The sequence below is a fragment of the Balaenoptera acutorostrata genome, chromosome 8, assembly GCF_949987535.1.
Source record: "Balaenoptera acutorostrata chromosome 8, mBalAcu1.1, whole genome shotgun sequence".
In the NCBI taxonomy this organism is placed as follows: Eukaryota; Metazoa; Chordata; class Mammalia; order Artiodactyla; family Balaenopteridae; genus Balaenoptera; species Balaenoptera acutorostrata.
Genome location: NC_080071.1, coordinates 83,450,051 through 83,465,050, shown reverse-complemented (window position 1 = coordinate 83,465,050; position 15,000 = coordinate 83,450,051). Strand labels below are relative to the sequence as shown.

The following is a 15,000-nucleotide window of genomic DNA, read 5'->3' as shown; positions in this document are numbered from 1 at the left end:
TGTTCTTTCACTTCACATCCTCGAGGTTGTCATGGCAATTGAACTGGACCATCACCCGGCACTGATAACCACCTGCTACGTCCTTACAGATTGTTGCATTACAGATCTAGAGCCCTCTGTTAGACACCCATGGCCTTTGTGTTGTCCTTAATGACAGCTTCTAGAGCAGCTGCTTTCCAAGTGTATTCTTTAAAGCAGTCAGTTCTAGATGGATATATTTCCTCCTAGCCCTTGAGCTAGACACTTTGTACATGGTTGCTGTAGGATTTGGCATCCTGTGTAAAGCTTGCATGGCCTGGATACACTTCCTTTTCTGAAAACATTCATTGCCTTTGTTCTTTTCCAAAACCAGGTCAGGGTTTATACAGACCAATTGATTTGCTCCTTCCCCATCTTCCCAATTCCTGGGACATTTGGGGTTCACTGCTGTTCCAGATTTATTGCAAAAATGAATGGCTTTCTCATCCTTCTCTTCTTTGAAGTAGAAGTTGCCGATTCAAGCAAAAGCTCTTATAACCTGTCTTTAGTCCAATTTGTTTTCTCTTCCCACTTCAGTGGTCTTCTCACAAAGCTCTTGGCCATTTATTGTAATTGATTTTTTCAAAGAAAACCACTGCTTGAGTGATGGGATATACCGATGGAGTCCAAATTTTTTACTGGGTCACACTGCTTCAAGGCTGTGTCAAGTCTTCATATTTTCCAACTCTTTTTCTTTACAGTTCTTCCTTTTTGTTCTCTGGAAGATCTTCTCTCACTGGCTCCCATCTGGAGGTAGTGTCAGTGTCACAGCCTCTTACTCCTCATTCACACTGCCTAACCTATTCTAAGAACACTGAGAGCTGTCATGATTTGTGTATTTTGCAGTTCATACCCAGATCAGATGGTTTATTGCACAGTTGCTTTATTAGTTCCCTGTAGGTAGAATCACCAAGCAATGGTCTTTCTGAATATTAGCAGAGATTAGGCATATTGAAAGGTTCATCAATTTCCTCTACCTCCAGATTTTATAAACCCTCTCTGAGCTAGGGGGATTATCTGCTTCGTGTTTTAAGGTCTCTTCATAGGTTCACTTGGATACTTCAAGCCAGTTTAAGAAGTCAGTACATTATTTTCTGCAAATGTATTCCTTGTATCAGTCAGGCTTTTAAACAAAAATTGTATAGTGTTCCTCATAAGTCACCTTCAGGTATTCTCCTTTCTTGCCACAGGCCAGTGGTTCTCAACTGGGTGTGATTTTTTTCCCTCCAGGGGACATTTGGCAATGTATGCAGATCATCTTTTCTGTCTTTTTATTGTGATAAAATAAACATAACACAAAACTCACCATTCTAACCATTTTAAAGTATATATATTATACAATTCAGTGGTATTCAGAACATTCACAATGTTGTGCAACCATCACCACTATCTAGTTTCAGAACATTTTCATCCCCCCAAAAGGAAACCCCATGATTAAGCAGTCAGCCCCAATTACTCTCTCCCCTAAACCCCTGGCAACTACTATTCTGGATATGTCATGTAAGCAGAATCATACAATATATGGCCTTTTCTGTCTGGCTTCTTTGACTTAACATGTTTTCAAGGTTCATCCATGTTGTAGCATGTATAAGTACTTCATTCCTTATTATAGCTGAATAATACTCCACTGTATGGATATACCACATTTTGCTTTTCCATTCATCAGTTGAAGGGCATTTGGGTGTTTCCACCTCTTGGTTATTTGAGACATTTTTGATTTTCATGACTTGAAGGATGCTACTGGCATCTTGTAGATAGAGCTCAAGAACGCTGTTAAATATTTTACAGTGCAAACGGACAGCCCTCACCACAACAAAGAACTATCTAGTCTAAAATGTCATAGTGCTGAGGTTGAGAAACCTTGGCATATGCTGTAAAATGATTATTACAGAATAAATGATTTAGGGAATCTTATTGGATATATTCTAAGTAGCATCCGAATGAATCATCAATGTTATCAGCACTCAGGGCGTTACTACCCTTCCATTTCAATCCATTTTGTAGAAGCTACCAGAACTCTGGTTCCTTCCCTTTTCTCCTCTGCTCACTAGCTGATTGCCTCTTGAGGGCCACCTGACCCTTCTATGGACTGAAGCACAGATCATCACCCTTGCTTTCCTTTTAATAGGCAACTAGTACTAGTATCGGAAACTCCTCTACTGCATCTCAGGATTTGGCTCCTGCCAAAGGTTTGCTTTTTTTTTAATTGAAGTATAGTTGATATACAATATTACATAAATTAAAGGTGTACAATATAGTGATTCACAATTTTTAAAGGTCATACTCCATTTATAGTTATTATAAAATACTGGCTATAGTCCCTGTGTTGTACAGTATATCCCTGTAGCTTATTTTATACATAACAGTTTGTACCTCTTAAACCCTTACTCCTCTATTGCCCCTCCCCACTGGTAACCACTAATTTGTTCTCTATATCTGTGAGTCTGGTTCTTCTTTGTTATACTCACTAGTTGTATTTTTTAGATTCTCAGACTTACTTCACTTAGCATAATACCCTCCAAGTTCTTCCATGTTGCTGCAAATGGCAAAATTTGATTCTTTTTTATGGCTGAGTATTATTCCATTGTGTGTGTGTGTGTGTGTGTGTGTGCGCGCGCGCGTGTATGTCACATCTTCTTTAACCATTCATCTGTTGATAGACACTTAAGATACTTCCAAATCTTCTGCCGCAGGATGTTAACTTTCACAACAATGATATTTGTACCTATTGAGCTTTTCACATCAATTAGAACATGTGCTAAACATACTACACATATTATTACATTTAATTCTCTCAATAATCGTACGCAGTTGGCATTATTCTTATCATTATTTTAGAGATGAGCTTTGGAATTGTTAAATAACTTGCCCAAAGTTATGTGGTTAATAAGTAGCAAAGTAGGCCTTCAAAATTAGGTTAATTCTCAGCCTCAGCTTTTCACTCCAGTGGTATACACTTTGGACATTTATCACATTTGACTAAATATCAATTACAGCGGGAGTAAACCCCACATGGGCTTAAAACCTAGGTCTACTGAGAGACAGTACTCGTCTTGTTTTCAGTTGGTTATTCACACCAAGTAGGCACAGGTGTCTAAAATGGTGGGAGCATAAAGATCAGAAGACAAACAAAACCTGAAGAATATCAAAGGGAGGGTTTCTCTCCTGGCAGAATCCTCATTCCAAGACAATACTATTCACAGCCGTAATGGTCTTTCCCTCACTCAGACCACTATGAAGGAACCATGTCTCACTGCACAGTGTCTTACACAAAAGCTCAAAAAATGTCTGTTAAACAAATATCAGTACAATTCTGCAAGTACCTTAGTGCCTTTCCATCACGTGAACATTCAAATTTAGTACTTTTCATTGAGTAAACACCTAGAATGTCTAAACTGGCACCTAGGAGTGTATTATCTGAGTCACCTCAGCTGAAACTTCCAAACTAGAAAAGGCCATACCTAGTACTAGGAAACTGCACTCCAGTAGGTTATATGGGTGATTTACCCTCTTAGGAAAGGATTATATGAAAAATTAAAGACAAGGGCAGTTCCATTATCAATAAAAACATATCTTTGCACACTGTCTTATACTAGCATCATGACAACACAGGAATTTAGAAGTTATAATGAAAAAGTTGCAACTACAGAAACCACAGAAAAGGAGTCTTACAAGATTGGCCCTGAATCAATAGCAAAGGCAAGATTTGAAGTTTGCGACTAACACCTTATTAGTCCATATACTATCATAGTTAGGTCAACAAGGCCATTAACATTACACAATACGGTAACTAACTCAGTAGAAACTTTTCAGCAAGCAGGGAGAATAGGTAGTATCAAGGGGAAAAAAGAGCTTTCTTTGCCATTTGCCAGACTGCTTTTGTAACAAAGTGATGCATTAATTTTTTCCCATGCTAAACTGCCCAAATTTTTCTGTATTGCTTAAAGTGTAACCCCCAGCCATAAAAGCTCATCCTTCAAGACCACATGAATGTTAATGATTTCCACAAAATTGTCATTTTCCTGAAATATAATATTTAAATTAAAAAAAACCCAACAGCATAGTATCTTATTTGGGGTAGTTGTCATTTTCCTGAAATATAATATTTAAATTAAAAAAAACCCAACAGGGCTTCCCTGGTGGCGCAGTGGTTGAGAGTCTGCCTGCCAGTGCAGGGGACACGGGTTCGAGCCCTGGTCTGGGAAGATCCCACATGCCGCGGAGCAACGAGGCCCGTGAGCCACAATTACTGAGCCTGCGTGTCTGGAGCCTGTGCTCCGCAACAAAAGAGGCCGCGATAGTGAGAGGCCCGTGCACCGCGATGAAGAGTGGCCCCCGCTTGCCGCAACTAGAGAAGGCCCTAGCACAGAAACGAAGACCCAACATAGCAATCACTCAATCAATCAATAAATCAATAAATCTTTAAAAAAAAAAAAAAAACCCAACAGCATAGTATCTTATTTGGGGTATCTGTTGATAATTCTGATTCCATTACATATTACCAATGATATGATTTATAGCCTCTTAACTCCTCTTTAACTTTTGCTTCTGTCTCTATTATTTCAAATTCAGATGATGTTAAAACTCTAGCACTTACTTCTTCATTTTGAGGGGTTGGAGGAGGTTTTTCTAAATCCAGAAAATCTAGTGGTCTTTCACTTAGCGTAAGTACACGAGGTGGTGTTTTTAATGCCAGAGGTTTGAAGGGAGTTGACTGTATAAGGTCAAGATCTGCTGGTCTTGAAAATGGAATGTCTTCATTATTTCCTAAGCGTAGGGAAAAAAAAAAAAAAAAGGAAAGGAGGGAGATTTTTAAAAGACATAGGTTTTATTAAAATGTATTAGCCATTACACACTCACCAGCAATAGCTAAAATTAAAAAGACTAACAATACAAAGTGTTGGCAAGGATGTGGCGCAAATGAAACTCTCATATGTCACTGATGGGAATGTAACAGGGTACAACCAATTTCAAAAACAGCTTGACAGCTTTTCATAAAGTTAAACGTCATAACTTATAATATGATCTAGCAATTCCACTCCTAAGAGATATGAAAACACATGTCTTCATAGCAGCTTTATTCCTAATAGCACCAAAAAGGAAACAACCCAAATGTCCACCAACAGGTGAATGTATAAACAAACTGTGGTTTATCCACACACTGGAATATTAGAAATAAAATGGTATGAACAACTGATATAGCAACAATATGGAAGAATCTCAAAAACATTACACTAAGCAAAAGAAGCCAGACCCAAGAGTATACAGTGTATTAGTCCATTCATACGAAACTCTGGGAAAGACAAATCTGATCTCTGGTTATAAAAAGGAGATTATGGTTGTTTGGAATTGAGGGGTAGGAACTGAATGAGAAACCTTTTGGCGGGTAATGAATATGTTCTATATCTGGACTGCGGTAGAGGTTACACAGGAGTATACATTTGTCAAAACTCATCTGGCTGTACACTTTAAAATTACACTATTTTATGTATGTAAATTATATCTCAATAATTAGTTGAATTATTAAAAAATACTATTTGAAATTTCAGACTATTGCAATTAATAAACTTTTTGAAGAAAATGTTAACGTTGCATTTCCCAACCCCTTTTCTAAATAATATTTTGAAAAATCCCAAAAGTTTTCTAAAAATATATAAAATACATTTATCAGGCAAGTTTATAAACAAATATAAAATACCTGCTACAACAATTCTCTCTGGAACCTGCATAATCACACTAGCATTTGAAACTCCTTCTTGGAATCCTTGTTCCAGGTCAGCATTTGGTGGTGCTACCTTTAATTTTTCCGGGACCCTCATTCGCTGACTAATACCTTCGGTGTATTCCATTTCGTATTGAATTCGACTAATTTCCGCCATCTCAGAAGCACTGGGAGAAGGAAATGCTGCCCCACTCACTCTGCGGGCAAAAAATGTAAAGACAGGGATGACTGAGTGTGAAAATGTCAGTCTCTTCTATGCAGTGAAGTTAGAATACCTTTTAGAAAGAGCAAAGGAGACTTCTCATTTGTGAGTACTGAATACATACAAAGGAAAAATAAAAGATCGAAGAAAATGTTCTCCTCAACATAATACCTTCTCACTTAGTTGAAACTGCACCTTGAGGATATTGCTTAGGAGCAAATTTTTTAAATTATTGTATAACCACAACACGAATGTGCACACACGTACACTCTCTTCCTCTCTGCATAAATAGATATGCATGCTGCTTATATAACCCAAAAAATGCCTAAAATAAAACTTAAATAGAAAGTTCCTAATGAATTATACGAAGGGAAGCTGCTAGAACTTTATAAAAACGAAATTAGAAATTCCCGTCATGCATGGAAAAAATAAAACCTTTTAATGACGAAAATCAGATTCTTAAGGTAAATAATGTTAATTCTAAATTTACTAAAAAAGAAGCAACCCCCTGAATTTCACAAAATAAAAATTAAAACTTCTCTTACTGAATGTATATCTGATGACTGAGATGAAATGAATACCAAATACAGAATATATACTAATAAATCCTTAATGTTTGCATTCATTTTGAGGGACTATAGTGTGAAAGTTTCACACTATTAATTTGTACTTAGTATCATATTTACATGTATATTTTTTAAAAACATGACATGCCTTTAAAGGGAAAGACAGAACAAATGCACTGAGAAACCTAAATCAGAGAAGGATCCATGCTCCAGGGAAATGCAGCAGAAAAGAAGTTGCCCCAAGATACAAAATGCTGACAGAAGTGTAAAAGAATATGATTAGCCTATGGGCAATCAGCTTTAAAGCAACTATGTCTCAAACCTATAATGCCAGCTCAACCGAATAAAATGTCACTGACCTTCCTAGTGATGTGTCATTGCTTGTTCTTTTACTCATTTTTAATACAGTAAATACACGTTTATAATAGCTATTAAAATACTGCCTCCCTGTAGTTCAGTTTACTTTACACAACAATTCCCCTACAGATCTGAATTTTTTTGGAGGTGTACATAACAACACGGAAACTGCTTTTCCAGCTGTAAAAAAGAAAGAATAAAAATCAGTATTTCAACAATTCATTTCATAAGAAAACTATCAATAAACGTAAATATCTACTTAAAATTATTTTTGGATTTCAACCAAAATCAATTTTCAAATCTCTCCTAAAAAGAGTTATTCTATACCTCAAAAAATATAAAGACTGTTTTAAGCATAGTCACTGTATTATGATTTTGCAAACGGGATAAAGAAAAGCTAATCAAATGAATATACAAATGTGAAGTCAGATTAGAAGAAAACATTTTGCCATAAAACTCCTCTAATTATTATATTCTAAAGGGGGAAAAGATCCTTTCCTTTTTCAGACTAAGTACAAATGAAAAAATTATGAAAATAATGTAAAGGGCAGAAAAATGTATTTGAAGTAACCTAATATTTGATGTATAAGTAATGGTTTCTTTAAAAGGAAATAACTTTGAAAACCAAATTACACTACATTTTCAGCAGAAGATATTATATACAAATCCAGGTCAATAAAAAATTAAAGACAGTATAAATGTAAGCCATAGCTGGGACATTTCTTAAACTCCATGTCAGAGATATATCACACATTTTAAACTCCACCTTACTGACATGCTTTGGAGAGTTCTTAGAGGTTGCTAAGGGCTAAGCCCTGACAAATGGTTACTTATGACTGCTAACTTGCACCCTTTATTCTTTACCAAAATGTGTGAATTTTAAGGATTTGCATGCAAATGGTTTAAAGACTAAGAAAACAGAGCCAAAAGAAAATTTTTACTCACAAATGTGTACCAACTACTGCTTGCTTTATGGCATTATCGGTTTCTGTGCTTCATATTAAATCCTTTAACTTGCTTCAATATGCATGTGCTGGATTTAGAGCCACTTTTGTCCCTGGGGGAGAAAAAACAGGAGCTAACTGAAAAACTAGATGATACTAACATTAGGGATTCTTGCTGGAAATACTCCAAATAACGAAAGTCACTAAAGATGCACAACCTTACCTTAAAAAACACCAGTAAAATAAAGAAAAAATGAACAAGCTTACCACCAATTTTAGGCCTAGAGACAGAACCCTACAGCCGTTCACTAGTTAATGCAAGATAAAAGACAATCATTGTTTCTGATTGGAAACAAAGGAAAACATGCCTGATGAAAAATACGTATGTTTAAAAGAATCTTAATACTTATATGTATAAACAAGTGTATATATAAGTGTATATATATACACACTAATTAAGGAGGAGCAAATGCATTGGCTAAATTTTCATCCAGCTATTTTCATTCAGTATTTAATTTCATATTTGTTTCATTTCATTCCTAACTTTAATTTGGTATTTAATTTGAACCAGTAACACACGCACATGGTACAAAGTACACAAGAACACACAGAGATGTAGGGCCAGAAACTATAAAACTCTTACAGGAAAACACAGGCAGAACACTCTATGACATAAATCAAAGCAAAATCCTTTTTGACCCACCTCCTAGAGAAATGGAAATAAAAACAAAAATAAATAAATGGGACCTAATGAAACTTAAAAGCTTTTGCACAGCAAAGGAAACCATAAACAAGACCAAAAGACAACCCTCAGAATGGGAGAAAATATTTGCCAATGAAGCAACTGACAAAGGATTAATCTCCAAAATTTACAAGCAGCTCATGCAGCTCAAAAAAACAAACAACCCAATCCAAAAATGGGCAGAAGACCTAAATAGACATTTCTCCAAAGAAGACATACAGATTGCCAACAAACACATGAAAGGATGCTCAACATCACTAATCATTAGAGAAATGCAAATCAAAACTACAATGAGGTATCACCTCACACCAGTCAGAATGGCCACCATCAAAAAATCTATAAACAATAAATGCTGGAGAGGGTGTGGAGAAAAGGGAACCCTCTTGCACTGTTGGTGGGAATGTAAATTGATACAGCCACTATGGAGAACAGTATGGAGGTTCCTTAAAAAACTAAAAATAGAACTACCATACGACTCAGCAATCCCACTACTGGGCATATACCCTGAGAAAACCATAATTCAAAAAGTCATGTACCACAATGTTCACTGCAGCTCTATTCACAATAGCCAGGACATGGAAGCAACCTAAGTGTCCATCAACAGATGAATGGATAAAGAAGATGTGGCACATATATACAATGGACTATTACTCAGCCATAAAAAGAAACGAAATTGAGTTATTTGTCGTGAGGTGGATGGACCTAGAGTCTGTCATACAGAATGAAGTAAGTCAGAAAGAGAAAAACAAATACCATATGCTTACACATGTATATGGAATCTAAAAAAAAATGGTTCTAAAGAACCTAGGGACAGGACAGGAATAAAGATTCAGACGTAGAGAACGGCCTTGAGGACATGGGGAGGGGGAAGGGTAAGCTGGGACAAAGTGAGAGAGTAGCATTGACATATATATACACTACCAAATGTAAAATAGATAGCTAGTGGGAAGCAGCCGCATAGCACAGGGAGATCAGCTCCGTGCTTTGTGACCACCTAGAGGGGTGGGATAGGGAGGGTGGGAGGGAGACGCAAGAGGGAGGAGATATGGGGATATATGTATACATATAGCTGAATCACTTTCTTATACAGCAGAAACTAACACAACATTGTAAAGCAATTATACTCCAAAAAAGATGTTAAAAAAAAAAAAAGAAAGAAAAGAAAAAAAAAAAGGACACACAAAGAAAATAAAGTGTCCCACCAGATCCTATCCTATAACCACCTAGGTCCCCACAGGCAATCTCTCATCAATTTCTGTGCATCATTCTAAATGAGATACTCTTCTTATACTTGTGTGTATATATCTGAAGCACAGTAAAAGCTTATAGTTAAAACTAACACTGAAAAGAGATACCTCAAAAGGAGTATAGCCTTGGGACATTATAAACTGAAACTTTATAATAATAAACAAGGGATGCAATTGCTAGAAAAACATTATCTCCCTGAAATGTGCTATTCTCCACATTCCATTTACTGCATTTCAGCCTTCTTATTAACTTTCCACTAGTACATCCCACTGGTCTCAACATTTCATTTTACAGCAACATCTTCTCTTACAAGACTCTCTGAGTTTGCAAAGTATCACAGACTTCAATCACAAAGGTGGACAATGAAAAGACAACTTCTGGAAAAAGTCAAATTCTCCTGTAGCCAATCTGAGCTACTTACAAAGTAGATGGAACTTTTCTACTAAGATTTAACATTGTACTGTTCCAATTACTGGCTTTTCTGCTTAAGTAAAATAGATCAAAATCTAATTTTTTTCTCCCTCATTAGACTGTGACATTTTCGGTAATATCTTTTGGCAATAAAGAAAATAAATTTCTCATTTGGAGTTAAGATATTAGTTCCAATTTTGTCACTTACAATCTACTAGGCAACAAGTACATGAGTCTCTGTGATATAACTAAGGAGACAAAAATCTCTCTCAGAATCATAGATGATCTTATATCTCTACTTTCTAAGCCCGGTGGTTCCCAATCATCAGTAACTTAGCAACTTCATGCTTTTTTTTCCATACTCAATGCAGTACGTTTACGCTCAGCTATACTTAATCTTTTCTTTAACTAAATTTTTAAAAATCTTAAGTGTATTTTAAAAGGAAATTTTACATTACTATTTTATTTTATTTATTTATTTTTTGGCCGGGCAGCTTGAGGGATCTTAATTCCCCAGCCAGGGATTGAACCCAGGACCCTGGCTTTCAAAGTGCTGAGTCCTAACCACTGGACCACTAGGGAATACCCTTACTTTTTTAAACCATGGACTTAATGTACATATATAAAGACACGTAACAAAAACATAACTCTTACAAAAAACCCTCATCTGCAAACCACCTAAAGTCAAGTCACATCCCACTCGTGGAAAGTGTCCCAATTTGGGGACACAATGATTCAAGCCTGACTTTCTTATTTTCTATATTAGAACACTGGGATGCAAAGAAGTAGCCCAGGAAGTCACAGAAACAACCTGGGTCAAATTGACTGTGGTTGCAAAGATTTATATAATTCTCCAATTACCAAAAAAAACGTTGGGTTGTTTGTTGCTTATTATGTGGACCTAGTTCAAGGCTTTTATACAGTCACCCTGTTTCAGTTCTCTTTTCAAGCAACTATACTTAAAGAATGGGTGTATTAGAAAATCACAGTGTAGTAACCCAGGATTAATTTTAATTTTTAAAGAAAAATCACTGAAAACTTGAAATTAACGAATTTTAAAATAAGGTTATCAATCCACAGAAAACAAGTTTCAACACAATAAGGGAGGGCAGTAACAGCTAAACTTTGTAATCATAAAATAAGGCAGCCCTATCAGACAGGAAAGGATAGAAAACACAATTTCCTTTTGGAAAAACCCAGCAAAACCAACGCACGAGTGCTTGAAACCAAATAGATAGCAGGTCCCACACACAATTTAATTACAGGGGAAGAGACTACTAGGTACAACTAAATCGCTCTAATTCTTTCTGAATTTATTTTCCTAAGGGTTTTTCCTTTGGGATCTCAGACACTGAAACAAATGTTTTTCATTTAGGGAGAGAAAACATTTAAGATCCTTCAATTAAAGTCTCTCAGTGGGGTGAGAGGCCTGTAAACGACTGGTTCTATATTTGGGAACAAGGGCCCTAAAGCTTTTATCTTCTGCAACTAAAAGACGCCACCACTTTTGAAAGCATTCTCCTCCCTCGAGAAGGCCCCCTGCTCTAAAGTTGTAGGACGCACCCGAGGGTTTTCTTCTAAATACCATATAAGCGGAACTCCTCCTGCAGACGAAGGTCAGAGGCTTATCGGAACGGGAAACCGAGCTTTCCCCATTTCCCAGCTCCTGGAATGAAATCTAGGAGCATCTCCAGGCATCCACACCTGCGAGCAAGGATGCTTACACACCGGCCTGACCAGGGGCCTCCCCGACCAACCTGGGCTTCCAACAAGGCCTTTCTTTTCGAACACGTTCTTTTCCACAAAGTAAAAACAAAACAAACCAAAAACTTTTAAAGACGGCAGGCGTCGGGTTCAAGGTCATACTAAAAGGTACCAGGACCTTGGCTGAGAAGGATGAGAGAAGACTACCAGCCAAACCGCGCTTGAAGCTCTCAGGACGCCCTAAGGAGGAGGAAAGCCGAGGGCTGAAGACGAGAGGCTCTGGGGTCGGGCCTCCGGCCAGAAATACACCACGAACGGGCCGGGGCCGCAGCGGGTCCCTCCATCGACGGAGGGTCAGGGCCGCGGCGCTAGGCCCGACAGCCGGCTCGGGCCGCGGGTCCCGGGTCGGGAAGACGTCAGTACTCACCCCTGGACCCGCTGAAAGTCCCTGGCGAGGACCGCCGCTCGCCGGCTCCCGGGGCGCTCGGGTGGGCGCTGTCAGAGGCCGTTGGCCGAGCGCACGGAGGCGCCCGGGCAAATCACCGGCCAGAGATGCCCGCAGCGAGCGGGGAGAGACGCGAGAACTTCTGGGACTGGCCCCTCCCAGTAGCCGTAGTTGAGGCCGGTTTGTGGTCATGTGACGCAGGTAAGGGCGGACGAAAGGCCCACGCATAGGAGCGGGGGCAGTACGACGTAGATGAGGCGACATCTTTGTTATGGGCAAGGTGCGCCAACCGCTTCTCCTGTTTACAAGGTAAACCTTCAGTAGCTAGTTAAATAACTAGTTTTCAGGACTGTGCATCAAAATCAGGACTGGTGTGAGGCCTAAGAATCTGGATATTTCGCCAGTTCTGCAAGTGATTCTTAAACACTACAGTACAATTTTGACGACTTTTCAAGCCCTCTATGTCTTCCTTAAACAGTGACCCCTGTCCTGACTGGCTCCCCTGATCCTTAAAGATGAGAATCACGGAAAAAGAGAAGTTCGGTTTCACAGAGGTTAGCAGCCTTGTTTAGCTTCCAAGAATTGCCTGCATCTAACCACTTACCCACTAACTTTCCGGGGGGGAGTCAGTACCATGCTCATCAACGTTGGGAGGGACTGAAGCCAATTCACGGAATACTTTGTGTGCCTCGACGTTAACAAACAGCCAAAGGCATACACATGAGTAGGTACTTCTCTAGAGTCTAAAGATATTTCAGAGATGTTACCATTCTTTAAAACCATTTTAGGAAGTCTTCTGAGAATTTTCGTGTGATCCAATTACCAAATCCAAAGTCTTCTACCCTTAGTCTTGATAAACCGTAATCTTCCTGCATCAGTTGATTCTGTTAAATTAAATTAGACAAGAGTGTAGTATCAATACATGAAAGCACCTACCGGTTACACCTGTTAGTAAATTCTAAAAGAAAAAAAAAAGGGTCTTTCTCTCCCTTACCTGGAAACTCTGCTCCCTTTTTTTTTTTTTTTTAATAAATTTAGTTATTTAATTTATTTATTATTTTTGGCTGCGTTGGGTCTTCATTGCTGTGTGCGGGCTTTCTCTAGTTTTGGCGAGCAGGGGCTACTCTTCGTTGCGGTGCGCAGGGCTTCTCATTGCAGTGGCTTCTCTTGTTGCAGAGCACGGGCTCTAGGCGCATGGGCTTCAATAGTTGTGGTGCGCGGACTTCAGTAGTTGTAGCTCTCGGGCTCTCGAGCGCAGGCTCAGTAGTTGTGGCACACGGGCTTAGTTGCTCCACCACACGTGGGATCTTCCCGGACCAGGGTTCAAAACCCATGTCCCCTGCATTGGCAGGCAGATTCTTAAGCACTCCACCACCAGGGGAGCCCTGCTCCCTTGTTTTTTGTAATAAAGCTTCATGCTGGGTCTTCTGTCTCTTCTGTCATTAATGTGGACATTCCTGTTTATGATTCAATCCATCATTGACTGTCTTTTTCACCCCACATTTGCCTCAAATCTTTTGTGGGAAAAGGTGGTATTTAAATCTAAATAAAATTAACAGACCATTTTGTCTCATCCTGTTACACTAGTTCTAGCCATTTCTTCGTAAGTGTCCCATTGGAGCTTTGATCCAACAGGGTTTCCAACTCAAATTTTCTCCCTCTTCCTAAATCCAGATAACTTCTGAATTTCCTTGTTCAGTTGATGGCCAGATATTTTTTCCAGTCACCAAGGTTCAAGATTCTGAAATCACCTTTCACTGTCCCCCATCCTTTATAGTCTCCCACCTCAAGGCTAACTGTCCACTTTCTCTGTCATTTCTCTTCCTGCTACGAGACCATTACCAATCATCTGGACTGTTACCCTTTTAACCTGGCCTCCCCATTTCCAATATTTTTCTTTCTCTAATTATTCCTGGATGTTGGATCCACAAAGAACCTATTTTTACAATTTGTGACAAAGACATCCCAAATTTGAAGCCCCAAATACAAAAAGAAATTGATGACTCATAGTTCTCCACAAAATCAAATGTCCGTACAGCAGTACAGTAATTTAAAAAAAATACTTGAAACTGAAATAGCCTGGGAGGGTAGTATGTGAAATATTGGATCTTTCATGTTACCATTTGTATGATCATTCTACTCTTTGGCTCAAAATCTTCAGTGGGTCTCTAAATGCCAACCAATGATGTGCAAGTTCACCTTGCTGTTCTAAACCCTAATATGGCCCTCACCTCCTGCTATGCCAATTTAATTTACCACTCCTTGTGTGTGTGTATGATATATATGTATATATTCCATATATTCTTGACCATTAATTGTTCTCTGAGATTGCTTCATGCTTTCCTAAGTACTTACTTTTATCTGTGCTATTTCTGCCACCTAGAATACCATCCTGCCTATGATCACCTTCTGTTTCTTGAAATCCTAACTGCCCTTAAAGGACCACCTAAAATGTCCTCTCGTCTTATGATTTCCTTGAGCCCTTCAACTTTTGAACCACTGTTTGTTGACTCTTACAGTACTTGTCACATTCTGTTCGCTATTATAATTATCTATGTATTTGCCTTATTTTCCCCTTACCCAGATGATAAGTTCCATGTTTGAGACCAAGGTCTTTATCTCACTCATCTCTCTATCTTCA

The 15,000-nt window shown here is 38.5% G+C and overlaps 1 protein-coding gene and 1 long non-coding RNA gene across 10 annotated transcripts in view; one reads left to right on the top strand and one right to left on the bottom strand.

The window, feature by feature from the left end:
• Positions 1-12,512, bottom strand: part of MFF (mitochondrial fission factor) — a 41,621-nt gene extending 29,109 nt beyond the window's left edge. For 8 of the 9 annotated variants that reach the window (XM_007166722.2, XM_057550933.1, XM_057550934.1 and 5 more), the window contains exons 1-5: positions 12,342-12,512; positions 7,811-7,922; positions 6,868-7,045; positions 5,717-5,937; positions 4,616-4,785 (exon numbers count right to left, since the gene is read on the bottom strand). In XM_007166722.2, coding sequence (XP_007166784.1) covers positions 4,616-4,785; positions 5,717-5,937; positions 6,868-6,905 — 429 coding nt within the window. In that variant the 5' untranslated portion in view covers positions 6,906-7,045; positions 7,811-7,922; positions 12,342-12,512. The remainder of the gene's footprint in view (positions 1-4,615; positions 4,786-5,716; positions 5,938-6,867; positions 7,046-7,810; positions 7,923-12,341) is intronic. The other variant, XM_007166720.2, reaches the window with a different exon arrangement.
• Positions 12,513-12,615: 103 nt separating this feature from the next.
• The window catches only part of LOC114239136 (uncharacterized), a 16,341-nt gene continuing 13,956 nt past the window's right edge, over positions 12,616-15,000 (top strand). The window contains exons 1-2 of the long non-coding RNA XR_003624320.2: positions 12,616-12,668; positions 12,838-12,913. This is a non-coding gene — a long non-coding RNA (uncharacterized LOC114239136). The remainder of the gene's footprint in view (positions 12,669-12,837; positions 12,914-15,000) is intronic.